Source organism: Chiloscyllium plagiosum, unplaced genomic scaffold (genome assembly GCF_037043375.1).
Source record: "Chiloscyllium plagiosum isolate Xiang-an unplaced genomic scaffold, Cpla_swu_hap1 HiC_scaffold_18, whole genome shotgun sequence".
Taxonomy (NCBI): domain Eukaryota; kingdom Metazoa; phylum Chordata; class Chondrichthyes; order Orectolobiformes; family Hemiscylliidae; genus Chiloscyllium; species Chiloscyllium plagiosum.
In genome coordinates, this window is record NW_028270156.1 from 11,730,097 (window position 1) to 11,748,214 (window position 18,118).

The 18,118-nt window shown below is 42.4% G+C and overlaps 1 protein-coding gene across 2 annotated transcripts in view; it reads right to left on the reverse strand.

Moving 5' to 3' along the window:
- Positions 1–18,118, reverse strand: part of slc5a12 (solute carrier family 5 member 12) — a 66,336-nt gene that overhangs the window by 22,042 nt on the left and 26,176 nt on the right. For both annotated transcript variants that reach the window (XM_043705425.2, XM_043705426.2), the window contains exons 6-13: positions 16,276–16,416; positions 11,508–11,637; positions 6,772–6,860; positions 6,544–6,656; positions 5,207–5,274; positions 2,260–2,346; positions 1,982–2,169; positions 1,787–1,890 (exon numbers count right to left, since the gene is read on the reverse strand). In XM_043705425.2, coding sequence (XP_043561360.2) covers positions 1,787–1,890; positions 1,982–2,169; positions 2,260–2,346; positions 5,207–5,274; positions 6,544–6,656; positions 6,772–6,860; positions 11,508–11,637; positions 16,276–16,416 — 920 coding nt within the window. The remainder of the gene's footprint in view (positions 1–1,786; positions 1,891–1,981; positions 2,170–2,259; positions 2,347–5,206; positions 5,275–6,543; positions 6,657–6,771; positions 6,861–11,507; positions 11,638–16,275; positions 16,417–18,118) is intronic.

Genomic DNA, 18,118 nt, shown 5'->3' on the forward strand with positions numbered 1-18,118 from the left:
TCTCACTATGCCCTCTCGTCTACCCTAGAGTATAAGATCTTTGCTATTCACCTCAGCTCTGCCCCTCACACTTTTATAAACTTCTATAAGGTCACCCCACAGCCTCCTACACTCCAGGGAAAACGTCCCAACCTATGCAACCTCTCCTTATAACTGAAACGTTCTATTCTCGATATTATACTTGTAAATCCTTTTTGTATCTTTTCCAGTTTAATAATATCTTCCTATACCAGGGTGACACAACTGAACACAGTACTCCAAACTTTCATACCTCATTTCTTTAAAGATCCTAGGATAAAGTACATCACAATTTGTGTTGTCTTATCAGCCCATAGTTCCAACAATTTACTTAACACTGTAGCTCTGGTGATTGTGATTTTCCTAAGTTCCTCCCTCCCTTCCATATCTGAATTGAGTGCAGCTCCAACAACACTCAAGATGGTCAACACCATTCAGGCTAAAACCTCAGTTTAAGCAGCACCTCATCCATCACTTTCAACATTTACTCCCTTTAGCGAGTTTTGAGAAGATTTGTAAGTCAGATTGAGGTTCTGGATGTAGGTTTGCTCATTGAGCTGAAAAGTTCGGTTTCAGACATTTTGTCACCATACGAGGTAACATCTTCAGTGAGCCTCCGGATGAAGCACTGGTGGTGTAGTCCACTTTCTATTTATATGTTTGAGTTTCCTAGGGTCGGTGATGTCATTTCCTGTGGTGACATAATTTTCCTAGGTTGATGTCATTTCCTGATCTTTTTCTCAGATATGGTAAATGGGATCCAAGTCAATGTATTTGTTCATAGAGTTCTGGTTGGAATGCCATGCTTTTAAACATTCTTGTGTGTGTCTCTGTTTGGTTAGTCCTAGAATGGATGTGTGGTCCCAGTCAATGTGGTGTCCTTCCTCATCCATATGTAAGGATACCAGTGAGATTGGGTCATGTCTTTTTGTGGCTAGTTGATGTTCATGTACCTGTTCATTTTCATGCCACAAAAGGACATGACCATATCTCATTAGTATCCTTACATACAGATAAGGAAGGACATCACTTCGCCTAGGACTACACATCCATCCTAGGACAAACCAAATAGAGACATGGACAAGAATTCCCTGAAGCATGGCATTCCAACTAGGACTCTATTGACAACAAATTGACTTGGATCCCATTTACCACACCCCAAGCAAAAGAACAAGAAATGACATTACCATAGGAAAATTATGTCACCACAGGAAATAACATCACCAACCCTAGGAAATTTAAACATATAAATGGAAAGTGGGCTATACCACAAGTGCTTCATTCGGAGGCTCACTGAGGATGTTACCTAGTATGGTGACGAGTTGTCCGAAAACAAACCTTCCAGCTCAACATCCCTTTACTTCTGTGAATGAACTAAAACAAAAATCCTGCAGCAATGACAGAAACCATTGCCAATTCACATAAACTACAAACCTTTGCACTGTGGGAAGAAACCAGAGCATCCACTGGAAACCCACACAAACACAGGGACAACGTTCAAACTCCACACAATCACCAGAGGGTGGAATTGAACCTGGGTCCCTGGTGCTGTGAGGCAGCAGTGCTAACCACTGAGCCACTGTGCTGCCCAGTGTCACTTCGTGATTGGATTTTGAACAATGGTGTCAAATCCGTTGCAAACCTTGACCTAAAAATTCAAAATGACATTTCCAAAAAACAGAATAGTCATTGTCTGTAATGAGCTGAAAGATATTGAGAGCTGACCAGCCCTACAAAGTTTGAATCTTTAAAAACTGCTGAAACAGACCTGATAGAAAGCTTAACAGAAGACCAGTTATCAATGACCCGAGGAACCCCAAAGGACTATAGTAGAGGTAGGATACAGAATACCAGCTGTCTGCCAGTGGAGGCCTGCCAATAAAAAACAGAAGGGCTGTATTGTTATTGTCACTTTATTTAATTACAGCAATTCTCAACTTGAACAAAACTAACACAATCATACCTGTACATCTCTTTAGGGATTATAGTTGGCAATGAAGTTGAAAAAAGCTCTGACATGTTCAGTGGCAAGCAACCATTGGTACTTAAATATAAAGGTAGTGTCTTTGATGATGGTGCAGGATACATAAAGCCACCAATTGCAGGCCAGAATGATAAGGTTACTCCAGCAGCCAAGCCTCCGATCGCACCCTAAGTAAGTCAGATGCATTTGTGTTCAAAATAATGGGTAAAAAATGATAATAAATTAAAAGCAAAGGTAGGAATGAGCTATTGACTTACAATCCAGTTTGCACAAGGAAATAAAATGCCCAAGGTAAATAACCCAAGCATTGGTCCCCCACACATCCCATGAATACTGAGTGCTGCCTGTAAGTTAAAAGGAAACAGTTAGAACAATTAACACAGCAACAAAAAACACATATTTTTCAAAGTCACTTTCCCAGCATTAAGAAGGAGGAAACTACAAGTGCTGGAAATCTTAAGGGTTTAAAGGAAACAAGACCGTCAGCATGGTAGCTCAGTGGTTAGCAAAGCTGGCTCACAACACCAGAGACCAGGATTCGATTCCTGCCTCAGACAAGTGTCTGTGTGGAGTTTGCACATTGTCTGCGTGGGTTTCCTCCCACATTCCAAAAGAAAGTGCTTGCCAGGTGACTTGGCCATGTTAAATTGTCCATAGTGTTAGGTGCATTACTCAGGGGTAAATGTAAGGAAGTGAATCTGAGTGGGTTACTCTTCGGAGGGTCGGTGTGGACATTTTGGGCTGGAGGGCCTGTTTCCACACTGTAGGGAATCTAATCTAATCAAACAGGGGAATTACAGGAAGTGCCAACTTTTGGGGAGAGATACTTTGGGAATATCCTTCTTCAGAATCAAACTCTGGAAAAGATAAAAGGATTAAATAGAATTGGAAAGGAGGGAGAGTTACTCGAAACACAGAAAGCAAGCTCACCAGCACATGATCTGTGCACTATTTCAAGGACAATTGATAGGGGATTTGCGATCGATGCCAGAATTCACTGCAATCTGGCATCAAAATAAACATGTACAACATTCAAGAGACAATGAACCATGGGTGTATCAATCCACGGGAGGAGACAAAGAAGATAGCCCAGCAATTCAGGCAGCATCCGAGGACAGGCAAAATCGACGTTTCGGGCAAAAGTCGATTTTGCCTGTCCTCGGATGCTGCCTGAATTGCTGTGCTCTTCCAGCACCACTGATCCAGAATCTGGTTTCCAGCATCTGCAGTCATTGTTTTTACCCCAAAGAAGATAGCCCAGTCTAGTTCTGATAATGACATACTCAAACATCAATGTTATCCCACCTCTGGATGTGATAAACCCAGCCCAGGTTATGCCCATTTCTTGCTGTAAAGGAAATAGCCAATTTTCAGTTTCAGTTGTGTGGGTTCATCATCTGTTCACACACAGTCCCATTGAGGGAGTGGGCTAGTTACAGAGGGGATGCCAAGTCTGAAACTATAAGCGTAACAATACAGAGCCCTGAAAAGGACCCATGAGTCTTTGATGGGTGGTAAAAAATCATCTACTTTGGATGTGTTGTGCAATATCTTTGTGAACAAACAACATTTAACAGGACAGGAAATACAAAAGCCTTTTGTGCTCAAATATCTATAACTGCTCTGAGTCCTCACAAGATCCATTGAGCAAAGGAAAGATTGTATCAGTACAAGAATATCTCCCCTTTATCAAAACCGAAAGAACTGCTGATGCTGTAAACCAGAAACAAAAGCAGAATTTCCTGGAAAAGCTCAGCAGGTCTGACAGCACCTATGAAGAGAAATCAAAGTTAATGTTTCGGATTCAGTTCTGAGGAAGGGTCACTGGACCTGAAATGTAACTTTGATTTCTCGTCACATATGCTGCCAGACCTGATGAGCTTTTCAAGCAACTTCTGTTTTTGTCTCCCCTTTATCCCCCTTTTAAATTAGCTTTGTGAACATTCCTGGAACTTTCAATGCAAGTACATGCCACCTTTAGTGTGGAAACCAAAACTGTATACTATTCTCAAGGAGGAGCCTCATCAATGGTGCACAACATAAAGATGTATCACTGGGGAATGAGAGGCACATCTGAGCTCTATAGCAGAGATGGTATTTCATAAAACAGGAACAGAGCCCATTGGACCTAACATTTCCAAGACCATCAGTGATGGCAAAATGTTCCTGCATTCTGCTCCATTAAAGTTGCAGATGGTGTAACCATGGACCCATTGTTTACCAGGCAATTCCCATTTTCCTCGCCCCAATCCTCCTTCCCAGCTAGAGCAGTCTTCGGACAAGGAGAAAGACAGAGTGAGAGAGACTGAAGTTTCATCACTGAACATCTTAGGCATACGCTACCAGTTTAAATATTGAATGATCTTTAGCTCTTTATATTCCAGTACATTGTGAATCATAGGCCATGAGTGACCCATAACTAGTACAAAGGAACAAGGTAGCTCATGTGAAAAGTCACTGGAGGATGAGATAACCAACAAGCTCAGCTATAGATGCAAACTTTGTGCTATGTTTCAGCTATGTAATGGAGAACAACATTGATTGTGGTGACACCAATGGTTTCTGTTGGTACATGCTCAATGTGAATCCTTAATAATACTGACATGAAACTGAATGTATCTCCGTGTGAAAGAAAATCCCTTTGTTAGATATTGCTTCCTCATGGAGCACTCTCAATTAATAAAGCTTTGATACAGAATTCGGTGGATCTTAGTGTTAAAGGATAGTTTGATGTTAGACACTGTCTGCCAATTAAAGCAACGATGGGACTCTGCCAGTCAGCAAACAATCCAGCATTATGTAAAGATAACTGGGAGGAAATTGAGATGTAAATTGAGAATAAAATTGCAGGTGAAATCAATCGAGGAATTGGCGCTGAGACAGCACACGATAGGATGCCAAAAGAAGCTCTTTCATGAGCGTCACTTACAAATAATGTTTAAGCACCTGCACACATGCACACCCTGATTTATTGATGATTTGGGGACCTTTTCTTATTGGTTTGTGAAGAACTGTTTGTTTTATAATCTATAAAAAGAAATCTTCATTAGTGTTACAATGAATAATACATGCAAGTAATGGGTCTGCACCTGAATATTCAATTAGGGTAGCACATTAAACAGCGCAGAAAAGCTGGCAGTTTTTCTGTTTAGAATTCGAGAGAGTCATTTGATAGATAGACTGCAGATAGTGCACTGCACTTACCTGAATGATTCCCCCCATTAGTGATGCTGCAACTGCCATTGAAGTGCAAACTACACCGTACACTATGCCTGCAAGACAATGGAAATAAAAATGATGAGATTGGTAAGGAAATTCAAACATATTTAGACTAAGAATTCAGTCACAGCTATACTTAATTATCATAGAAGTATTCAGAAATACCACTGGTTTGTAAGGATCAGAATCTTCATTTTGTGTTTAACTTTAAAATTCTTCAAAGTGCTGTCTACAACATGTCTCAGCTCTTAGCTCTGGTAAAGTCTGTTTGCTTGTCTCTGGGTCAATATCCAGTCTAAACTAATCAAGCATGGTGAAGCATAGATCAGTTATCAGACTCACATAATCAAATGAAGACAACAACTGCAAATGCATTCATAAAGCGCCTATGGCTCAATTAAGCATTCCAAGGCTCTTCATTGGAGCAAATACTTGCAAGGATTTGAAATTGAATCATATAAAGCAACAATATAGGTCATGAAACATTTGGACAATAATGTTAGCTTAAAGAAGCAGTGTAGAGGAAGAGAGAGAAGCAAGGATGAGGTTCCTTGACTTGTACAGTAAGGATACGGAATGTAAGCCTGTCTGTGATGGAAGAATTAAAGCTGTGGATGTGTATGAGGCCAGAATTGGAGGAATGCAGACCTTTCAAGCCTTGTAGTAATGGCAGAACTGGGTGATGTTGAGACTATGGTGGGATTTTAAAAACTGAAAAGGTGAGGATTGAGGTGATGACAAGTGAGCAGTCAGCATAGTTCAGTCAGTAGGTGAATTTGGTGCTGGCTTGGAAAAGGACAGCAGCAATTTAGTTTGGTTCAAGTTTCTGCAAGACTTGAGTTCCAGGCAAATGAAAAGGAAAATCTTAAGATGTTACTGTTGCCTCATTTCTATAATATTTCAAAGCCTGCTTTCCTTCTAGGAAAATTCCTAAATTAAGACTCCAGTGAAAAGGGTAAGACCCTATTTATGATCTTGGAAAACAAGTGATCCCTGGAGAAAATTGTCAACATAATGCAATCTTAGTTAACTGGATATACTATGGTGCAAACCCAGAAAAAATATACAGCGCATAATAACTGCAATAGTGTGACAGCAATGGTAATACTGTATTAACCAGAATTTACTGAGGGAGGGAGCTGGAGTGAATTGCTCAGAGTCAGAACAAAATTGACACGCATTAATACAAAGCTACACAAAAGCACACAGGTTCTGAAGGAGGAAACCTGTTCAGGACATCTGGAAGTGGATTATATTTCTGTTCACCTCAAACCCTCTTTCAATTGAAAACTTGATGGGTAATGTAGACAGATAGTACTTACACAAGCCCTTACTGATCCAGGTACTTGTCTTTTCTGACACATTGAGGAAGCACTGTTTCACAAAGTCTTCGTATGTTACAGTTGCCAGTGCGTTAATACTGGCAGCTACTGTGCTATAAACCAGGGGGACAAAAGCATTAACACCGCAACATGTTTACAACCTACTAGTATGCTTTAACATAACAATTTCAGTGCGTGATATAAATGTGGATATTCCGACGTACTGACCTAAGTGTGCCACTAAATGCACAGGCTACAAAAAGCCCAGGAAGTCCTGGTAAGTGTCCCAATATTTCCATAACAAAATAAGGCATCAGCTGCAAAAGAGAGAAAACAAAAGTAAAATCTATCAGGAAAATGTTTCCTAAGAACTGTGCTTGGAGTTTTCTCAGCCCGTGAGCAATGTGACCCATAGTGCGTCATAATCAAAAGAGTCACTGAGATCTACAGCACAAAAAAGGCCCCTTTGGTCTTTCACCTGCACCAATCAAAAACATGATGGGGAGGTGCTGGTGTTGGACTAGGATGGTCAAAGTTAGAAATCACACAACACCAGATAACAGTCCAACAGGTTTATTTGAAAGTACTAGCTTTCAGAGCGTGGCTCCTTCATTCGGTAACTAGTGGGGCAGGATCATAAGAAGGTATGTGTATGGGAGAGTGTGGGGGGGGTGTATGTGTGTGTGTGTCTAAGAGAGAGCATGTGTATGAGAGAAGGTCTGTATGAGTGTGTAAGTATGTAAGAGTGTGTGAGAGTGTATAGTGTAGCGGGGTCACCTATAGTGTGACATGAACCCAAGATCCCAGATGAGGCCAGTCTCTTTCTCAGACACACACGCACAAATACCCGCCACGCTCATACCCACATACACCCCCTCTCACTGGCTTATACTCGTGCACACACTCTACCAAGCACAGCACACACAAACACACACAAATACATACTTTTATACACATTTATAGCAAAATATCATATTGTCATGCAATTAAATTGCTGTTAAGTTTTTCATCTTTTACAATTGATTGCAGGTTTTGGTTCATCAATTTGTAAATCCTAGAACTCCTTTTAAATCACATTCTCGAGGTAACTTAAGGTTTATAAAAAAGTGGCATCTCAGCTCAGACAATGTATTAAAGGTGTGAGGTTAGAGTCTATTTGTATCCCAATCTTGAGTCAGACTGGTTCTATTTCCAAAGTAGGAATTTATAAAATGTTATATGGATTGACTGCCTGCATTGACTATATGCAGATTGTGTGCTTTTTGAGCAAAAATAGAATGTATCTGCAAATACAATTCTGCAAATTCTGGTTGCCCTACTATAGGAAAGATCCAGAGGATTTGGAGAAGGTGCAAAGAAGGTTTACCAGGATGCTGCCTGGACTGGAGGGCTTGCCTTATGAAGAAAGGTTGAATAAGCTCGAACTTTTCTCTCTGGAGAGATGGAGGAAGGGAGGAGACCTGATCGAGGTGTACAAAATAATGAGAGGAATAGATAGAGTCAATAGTCAGAGACCTTTCCCCAGGGCAGGATTGACTAGTACGAGAAGTCATAGTTTGAAGATATTAGGAAGAAGGTATAAAGGAGACATCAGAGGTAGGTTCTTTACGCAGAGAGTTGTGAATGCATGGAATGCGTTGCCAGCGGTGGTGGTCGAAGCAGAGTCATTAGTGACACTTAAACGACTGCTGGACATGCACATGGATAGCAGTGAGTTGAGGGGTGCGTAGGTTAAGTTACTATATTTTACATTAGGATTAAGTCTCAGCACAACATCGTGGGCCTAAGTGCCTGTTTTGTGATGTACTTTTCTATGTTCTAAATGCAAATTCACCCCATACACCCCATATGGGTGTATGTGTGTGTGTATATATACATGTGTGAGAGAGAAAGAGAGTGTGAGTGTGTGCGTCTGAGTGTGTGAGTGCACATGAGACACTGTGTGTTTGTGTGTGTGCATACTTGGTAGAATGTATGCGTGTGTGTGACTGACTATAAGCCTGTGAGAAGGTATGTGCATGTGTGAGAGTGTGGGGTGAATGTATGCGAGAGCGTGTGTATGATAGAGGGTCTGTGTGAGTGTGTAAGTATGTAAGAGTGTGTGAGAGTGTATAGTGTAGTGGGGTCACCTATAGTGTGACATGAACCTAAGATGCTGGTTGAGGCCAGTCTCTCTCTCTCTCAGACTCACACACAAATACCCCCCATGCTCATACTCACACACACCCCTTCTCACAGGCTTATACACATGCACACACTCTAACAAGCACAAACACACAAACACACACTCTCACATGCGCACACTCACATGCACACACTCATACACACACACTCTCTGTCTCTTTTTCTGTCTCCCTCACATACGCGCACACACACACACGTATGAGTCGATGGGGTGAGTTTTCATTCGCAGAATTGTATTTGCAGATACATTCTATTTTGCTTAAAAACACACACAACCTGCAGGCAGTTGATGCAGGCAGTCAATCCATGTAACATTTTATAAATTCCTATTTTGGAAATAGAACCAGTCTGACTCAAGATTGGGATACAGACAGACTCTAACCTCACATCTTTAATACATTGGCTGAGCTAAGATGTCACCTTGTTTTTATAAAACTTTAAGTTATCTTGAGAGTGTGACTGGAAAGAAGTTCTGGGATTTGCATATTAATGAACCAAAACCTGCAAACCATTCTCATAGATGAAAGGCTTAACAGCAATTTAGGTTTGTTCACTATATCATTTTCATTGCATGACACTGTGACGTTTTGCTATAAATTCTGTGTCTTATGATCCTGCCCCTCTAGTTACCTGATGAAGGAGCCACGCTCCGAAAGCTAGTGCTTCCACATAAACCTGTTGAACTATAACCTGGTGTTGTGTGATTTTTTTTCAACCCAATCAAAAACAACCAGCTGACCATTCTCATCCCACTTTCCAGCACGTGGCCTATTGTATGCCTTGGAAAATGCTAATTTAAATACTCATTAAATATTATGAGGCTTTTTGCCTTTAGGACTGCAATAGGCAGAGAGTTCCAGATTTCCACCATCCTCTGAGTGAATAAACGTTTTCCTCACACCTCCTCTAAACCTCTGCCTGTTACCTTAATGATCATTTCCCCAGTCATTGATCCTTCCGACAAGGGGAAACATTTCTTACCATCTACTCTGTCTATGTCCATTATATACATTTGGATAAAGACAGTTTTACCATTTAAAAGTTTTAACAACAAGAAGCTCATTAGTAAGTGGGCTGGTTTGTGTGCATTTGCATCTCAAAGAACAAAGAAGAACAGTACAGCACAAAAACTGGCCCTTCGGCCCATCAATATTGTGTTGGAACATGATGCCTTGCTAAACTAAAAACATTCTGCCTCTGCGCTGGCTGTCTCCCTCGACTCACAGCCTATTTACGTACCTGTCAAGGTGCTTCATGAATGTTCCTATTATATCCACATCCTCTGGCAGAACATTCCAATAGGGTCCAGTGGGGTTTGCGGGAGTTGGGTGTCAGATATGGTGGGTATGGGTCAAGCTCAGGCAACAGGGTTGTTGCATCCGATCAGAGAAGAGAAAAGGGAATGGCTGCTAGGGTCCAATGGCAGAGGTGTCAACTTGGATTGTGTGGGTCAAATCCTACAACAAAGTGGGAACCCTTTGAGAGAGGGGTCTGCTGGAGCCTATGGGGGGGGTGTATCGGTTCCTGGGAAGAGTTGATTCAGAGTCTGGGGGTTCTAACTGGTCTGTGGGAAATATTATTAGGGCTGTGTGAATTACGTATGGGTTCAGTTTAATCATTGCTTGGGAGTTATAATGTGTATTTAATAGCCTAACTTTGCATGACTCACTATTTACTTAATTTTATCGTGTCATTTGAAGTTTCTGTTTTAATCGAGACTTTCAGAGTTTCCAGATGTAGGTGAATTGACCAGGACGAAATTCATTTTTTCAGCAATTGTCTTGGAGTCTTTTATGATTTTGTAGGTTCCCCAATGCACAACTGTGATCTATGCTGACAGCGACTGTCTATCTATTGGAAAATCTGCTTGGATTTTCTCAGTTTAGCAGAGGCATGAAGGAATTATTAATTAGGCTGTTCAATAGTATCAGAGGATGCTTCTAAGCATCTGATTTTGATACATTCAGAGAGTAACCTTCACATCACTGCATGCCAAATAACCTGTGGAACCCAAAGTTGGAAGATGGTTAAACTGAGGGAAAGTGATGACTGCAGATGCTGGAGGGTCAGAATCAAAAAGTATCACGCTGGAAAAGCACAACTGGTCAGGCAGCATCAGAGGAACAGGACAGTCAATGTTTCGGGCATAAGCCTTTCATCAGGAATCGGGAGGGGGAAGGGGGCTGAGAGATAAATAGAGGGTGGGGTGAGGCTAGGGGGAAGGTAAATGGGATGGTGATAGCTGGATGCAGATGGGGGCAATGGTGATAGGTCGGTGGGGAGGGCGGAGTGGATAGGTGGGAAGAAAAATGGACAGATGGAACAGGTCAAGGGGTGGTGCCAAGTTGGAAGGTTGGACCTGGGATGAGGTATGGGGAGAGGAGATTTTGAAACTAGTGAAGTTGATGTTGATGCTGTGTGGTTGTAAGGTCCCGAGGTGGCAGATGAGGAGTTCTTCCTCCAGTTGGTGGGTGGCTTAGATTTGGTGGTGGAGGAGGCCCAGGACATGAATATCCTTGGGGGAGTGTGAGAGGGCGTTGAAGTGATTGGCCACAGGGCAGTGGGGTTATTTGGTGCGTGCAGACCAGACATGTTTCCTGAGTCGTTCTCCCTTTGCTACATGGCAGGGATCATATTATGTTTGTAATATCTATTTGTTTATAACTGAGAAAGTCAGCTCTAATCTACAGTGGTTTGTAATAATCATTATAAATGCTGCAATTAATTTGTAGATTTATGTAAAAATAAAATTTTCAATTTTTTGAATACCTGTTGCTTACCTGGTCTGAAGCTGAAATGAATCCGGCAGTCCATGGATCACAGGTTACATAGTAGCTATACATCACCAGTCCAGAGAATACCGCACAGACAATGATGACCCAGAGTCCAAGCAAATTCAGGTACAGTGCCCTGGGATAAGAACTTAGATATTCTTTATTATTTCTTTATTGGATATGAGTGCCATTGACAAAGCTAACATCTGTTCCCTGTCCCTAATTGCTCCAGAGACAACCAGGTGCTTTTCTTGAAACAGTCCACCTGCAGGTGTACCCAGAGCAGTGTTGGGGAGTCCAGGATTTTAACTCAGTGACAGTGAGGCAGTTCCAAATCAGGATTGTGTGTGGTCTGGAAGGGAACTTGTCAGTGATGATCGAGGTGATGTTCATCTTCTGGATGGTAGACTTAATGAGTTTAGAAAGTGCTACCAAAGGAGGTTTATGATGAGCTGCTACACTCCTAACCTTTAATTTTCTTCAACATTGTTGCCAGTGTGCGGTCAGTGGCAAAGGGGGCGAATATTAAAGGTGGTGGGTGGGGTGTCAATCACGTGTATTGTCCCAGGTGGTGTTGAACCCTTTGGTTTTAGTTGGAGCTGTCACATTGAAGCAAGTGTTGAGTATTCTGCCACACTCGTGATTTGTGCTGTGTAAGTGGTGGACATGTCACTTAGTGACAGGAGACGAGCCACTTGCAGCAGAATTCCAGCCTCTGACCTCTATCACATGTACAATGTTTGTGTATTGGACATCATGGGGTGTCACAGTTCCCAGTTCAAAAGTTAGATAAGGGACCCACTAACAATTGCAATGACTACTGTGCAACAATTTAACGCTGGGAGTGAGAGTTTGTCACTTTAAGACAAGACACTTGCCTCTGTTTCAGGAGGTAACACTGTTTTGGCAATCTGCCAATCATTCAGGATGCCAATAGCTCTGTAATAGCACCAGCTGGGATCGGTGGCCACTGCTGGGACTACAGGCAGTCCCGACATGCCAATCAGACCAGGAAGGTCCAGAGCCTGATGCCTCAGCAAGGGCTTGAAGTGGGTGGGCTCAAGAGACCAATTGGGGGGAGGGATTAAAGGGGAGTCAGTGAGTGGGGAGTCAACGATGGACTCTGGAATCCCTTAAACAGGTTCCCACACCCCTTATCTGACTCCAAGGCTCTCGGCATGGTCTGGGACTGCTCTCCCTCCAGTGGTTGTTACACGAGACTCTTGGGTTGCCATTAAGTGATCACAGAAGGGCTTCAATAGGCCCAAGCATGTGTTGATCTGTGAAAATTTCACTACACTCTCCAAAATATCAGGCCGGGTGGGTAGACTGTGGAAAGACCTCCTGCTGGATTTTACATGCCCTCCCACCTTGAGACCCCTGAATGGGGCAGCTTAAATTCCAGCCCATATGGCTGACCTGGTAACCTCCAGAACGCTGATGATGGTGGATTTGAAGATGGTAATGCTGATGAGGAAAGGTGGATAGATTATTTTGGTTCACAGGAAGTCATCTTGTGATGCAAATGTTACTTGACCCTTGTTTGTCAGGTCTTGCTGCCTCTGGATACAGCAGCTTCAAGGCACATAAATGTGTACTGAAAACTGTGTGAACATCAACAGTCGTCTTCATCTCTGATCTTATGGTGGAAAGAAGCCATTCAGACCATCGAGTCTGCACCAATCCTCTGAAGAGCATCCCACCCAGACCCAGAGTCCTACTCTAACCCTGTAACTAACCCTGCATTTACCATGGCTAATCCACTGAGCCTGCATACCCCTGTCATGGCTGAAACCTTTGAAGAGGATCAGGACTAGACAGGACCCTGGAGAGCTATTGCAATGATGTCCAGAGGCTGAGATGATTGATCTCCAACAGACACAACCAGATTATTTTGTGATGGAGATGACTCCAAGCAGTGGAAAGTTTTCCTGTAATTCCCATTGACATGAATTTCATTAGGACTTCTTAATGTTGTACTCAGTCAGGTGTTATATTGGTGTCAAGGGCAGTGGCTTTCACTTCATGCATGGAAATCAGCTCTTTTGTCCATGTTTGGACCAAAGCTGGAATGAGATCCAGAACCTAATGACCCTGGAGGAACTCAAACTGAGTGTCAGTAGGTTGATGCTGTGCAAGTGTCTCTTGCTAGCACAGTTGATGATATGATTTAACACTTCCTTAATGATCAAGAGTAGACTAATGGGGCTTTAATTGGCTGGATTAGATTGTCCTGTGGGTGGACGGATATATCTGGACAATTTTCCACATTCTTAGGTTGAGGCCGGTATTGCACCTGCACAGGGACTGCTTGGCTTACGGGCACAGCTAGTTCTGAAGTTCAAGTTGCTTGTCTTTGATAGACGAAGACTTAATTTGGTCAGAGGGACTTTTTTCCTACAGTAGACCTCTGTGATTCAAAGTTTTCAGACTTCACTGTTGCCAGGATGTTGTCATTAGATACTAGCCTTTGCTGTGTTCAATGCCTTTCAGCCGTTTCATGATATCACTTGGATTAAGTTTAATGGACTGAACACTGGCCAAATGGAGATCAACATAAGTCATCCACTCAGAAGCCTTTAGCCTCTTTTAGCCCGTGTGGAGCTGGATGGCCAGTGGTCAGTAGGCCTGAGCCAGTGGTCGCAGGGCTGGAGTGGAGTGGCCGGTGGACTGGGGCCCATATCGGTCAGCCTGACACAGATGCTTGAGCCCAGCAGTGCAATGAGAGCAAGACTACATGTGGAACGCAGAGCGAGAGAGACTGCAGGCTATAGAAGGACTGCAGCATTTATCTTCTAACTCTATTTCTTAATTTTCTTAATTTATACAATGAAGAACTGCAATGCAGAACGTTTAGCTTTTCTTTTTATTTCTTTATTTTTGTACCTAATCTATTTTAGCACCTAAATTTTGTATTGAGGTACTTTGTATTTAAGATGGCATATTGTGTGGCGACATTGTCCACTTTTCACTGTATTCCTATAATTTGTACATGTGACAATAAACCTAATTCCAATTCTAGTTCTAAATATTGCAACAAGTTATGGAGTGATTGCAATCGAATAGAATTAATTGGGTTGTTGAGAACTTACCTCTTCAGTCGAATAGACTCATTGTGTAGACCTCAGAGAAAGAATGACATTTAGCTATTAAGATGGTCTTCAATTCTTTTGTGCACTCATTTAGGCATTGCATTTTGCAATAAAGCGACACATGGAAAGGTATTGCATTTATTAAGCAGAGTGAATAGGCAATGATTGTTATAAATACATTTTACAGACAGCTTTGTGTCAGTGATGAGGAGAAAGTGAGGATTGCAGATACTGGAGAGTCAGAGTTGAAAAGTATGGCACTGGAGAAGTACAGCAGGTCAGGCAACTTCGGAGAAGCAGGAGAGACGATGTTTCAGGCATATGCCCTTCATCAGGAATGTGGAAGGGGTAGGGGGCTCAGAGAAAAATAGGGTGGTGGGGGTGGGGCTGGGGGGAAGGTAGCTGGGAAGGCGCTGGGGGATACAGGTGGTGTGTAATAGTGATAGGTCAGTGAGGAGGATGGAGTGGATGGGTGGGAAGGAAGATAGACAGGTGGGACAGGTCAAGAGGGTGGTGCTGAGTTGGAGGGTTGGATCTGGGATGAGGTGGAGGAGGGGAGATTTTGAAACTGGTGAAGTGGTGAACCGTGTGGGGAAGGGCTTATGCCCGAAACATTGACTCTCCTGCTCCTCGGATACTACCTGACCTGCTATGCTTTTCCAGCGCCACATTTTCCAACTTTGTGACAGAAGCCATTTTTATTAGGGAGATAGGGGATGCTGTGGCCCAAGTCCAGAATCTGTGTGTAAATGGAACCAGACTGAAGAGATAATAACCTCATATCTTTTGCTGTAAGGATCCTAAGTGAAATGGAGTTTAACCGTCCTGCCAACAGCACAAATCTGTCCCTAATTTTGGACCTGATAACCTCACTGATTGAGGTCACTGGATGCTTGTTGTGTGAAAGGAAACAAATATCATATTAGACAAAAACAGAACACTGTGGAAGCAGGAAATCAGGAAAAAAAAACAGACAATAAACAGAGCTCAGCAGGTCTGGCAGCATCTGTGGAGAGAGAAAAACAGAGTTAACAGTTCAAGTCCAGTATGACTTCAGAGTTCTGAAGTCATGCTGAACTTGGAAGGTTAACTCTGTTTCTTTCTCCTCAGAGGCTGCCAAACCTCCAAGTCAAAGGCAAAAACAACCTTTATACTGTATGAGTGAAGGGTGTTAATCAGTTGGCAGGTGGACTCTGATTGATAGAAGAGTTTAAAGAATCATTGAGTGATACAGATCCACAGCGCAGAGGAAGGCCCTTCAGCCTATCACATCCCTGCCAGTCAAAAACAACCTGCTAATGATTCCTATCTCATTTTCCAGCACTTGGCCCAAAAGGTGTAGGGTTTGTCATTGCAAGAGCACATCTAAATGCTGATTAAATGGTATGAGGGTTTCTCCAATATGTTCTGTGAATGTTACAAATGTCACATTTGATACACTCAGGACGACTTTTTTTGAGGGAAAGAATGAGCCATACTGTTGGGGGGAAGAGCTGAGAATGCCCTACTTGGTTGTAGAATGTACTGAGACTGTCAGTTGGTGAATCAAAAGGAAGAAGATTCCACCTCACAGCAGAAACATCCTTCACCCTTAATGGCGTAACGATGGGCATGGGTCAATGTAAATGTGCATGATTTTAACCACCTTGGATGGTCAAGCAAACAAACAGTCTTTCACTTACATTTTAGCATGTTTTTCCGATCTGCATGAAATGCACCTTTGGATGGTGGATTGGTTCACTCCGTAGATTCCTAACCAGGTAAACGTACCCCCGACTGCCAGTGTCCAGAAAGTGTGACGCCTCAAAGGATCTACCGTGAAACTAATTTTAAATGTACATTAGAAAGAAAAACAAGTCTTACATTCTTGCTGAAATAACATCCTTGCTCATAAAGGGCAACATTTCATCTCCTCAAGACATCTCACAAGATTACTCATTCAAAGGGAAAAACCACACAATGCCAGGTTATAGTCCAACAGGTTTATTTGGAAGCACTAGCTTTCGGAATGGAACCAACTGATGAAGGAACAGCACTCTGAAAGCTAGCGCTTCCAAATAAACCTGTTGGACTATAACCTGGTGTTGTGTGATTTTTAACTTTGTCCACCCCAGTCCAACATCAGCACCTTCAAGTCAAGGGCAAAAACAACATTAATACTGTATGAGTGAAGAGTGTTGATCAGCTGGCAGATAGAGTCCGACTGATAAAGGAGTTCAAAAAGTCATACAGATCCATAATGCTTAGGAAAATCCTTCAGTCCATCACATCTCTGCCAGTCAAAAATAACCTGCTAATGATTCCTATTCCATTTTCCAGCACTTGGCCCAAAACGTATATGGTTTGGCATTGCAAGTGCACATCTAAATACTAATTAAATGTTATGAGGATTTCTGCCTCTACCAGCCTTACAGGCAATGAGTTCCAGATTCCTACCAGCCCCTGAGTGAAAAAGTGTTTCCTCATATCCCTTCTAAGCCTTTTTCTCCTTACCTTAGATCTATACCCCCAGTCATTGATCCCTCCATCAAGGGGAAACATTTTTTTCTTGTCTACCCTGTCCTAACCCCTCATAATTTTATACACCTCAATCTTGCCCCCGACCCTCCTCAGTCTCCTCTGTTCCAAGAAAAACAACCAGTCTGTCTAATCTGTCTTCACAACTGCAACTCTGCAGTCCAGGCAAATTCCTAAGACCATAAGACCATAAGACATAGGAACAGAAATTAGGTCCTTCAGCTCATCAACTCTGCTCTGCCATTCAATTATAACAGATAAATTTCTGAACCCCATTCTCCCGATTTCTACCTGTAACCTTTGATCCCCTTGACAATCAAGAACCTAGCTATCTTTGTTTCAAATATACTCAATGACCCGGCCTCCACAGCCTTCTGTGGCAATGAATTCCATAGGTTCACCACTCTCTGGCTGAAGAAGTTTCTCCTTATCTCCATTCTAAAAGGTCTTCCCTTTACTCTATCCTGATAAGCCTCCTTTCTTCCATGGCGTATACACCTATCTTCTGGATGTAGGTCTGCTCGCTGAGCTGGACGGCTCATTTCCAGATGTTTTGTCACCCTACTAGGTAGCATCTTCAGTGGGCCTTGGGCAAAGCTTTCATTTAGAGGCCCACTGAAGATGTTACCTAGTAGGGTGAACAAACATCTGGAAATGAACCTTCTAGCTCAGTGAGCAAACCTGCATCCAGAACTTCAACCTGAGCTACAAATCTTCTCAAAACTCACTAGAATACATCTATGAGTGACAGTTAATGGCTTGGCTTTGTTTAAATTTTAAACTTGTCAAACTGACTCTGATTGGTCAGGGCATTTTCCTAAAAAATTCACCAACAAATGGTAGCCGTCTGTCTTGTTGAGTTGAAATAGGTGCAGTGTGTGTACTTTTTCTTGCTGTCTGCAAATAAGAGGGCACTGTGTATGGCCATTTGTTGTTTCCAGTACACATTAGTGCACCACACTGTGAACCTGATGGATGATATCATTTATTTGTACACCCTCTCCTCTG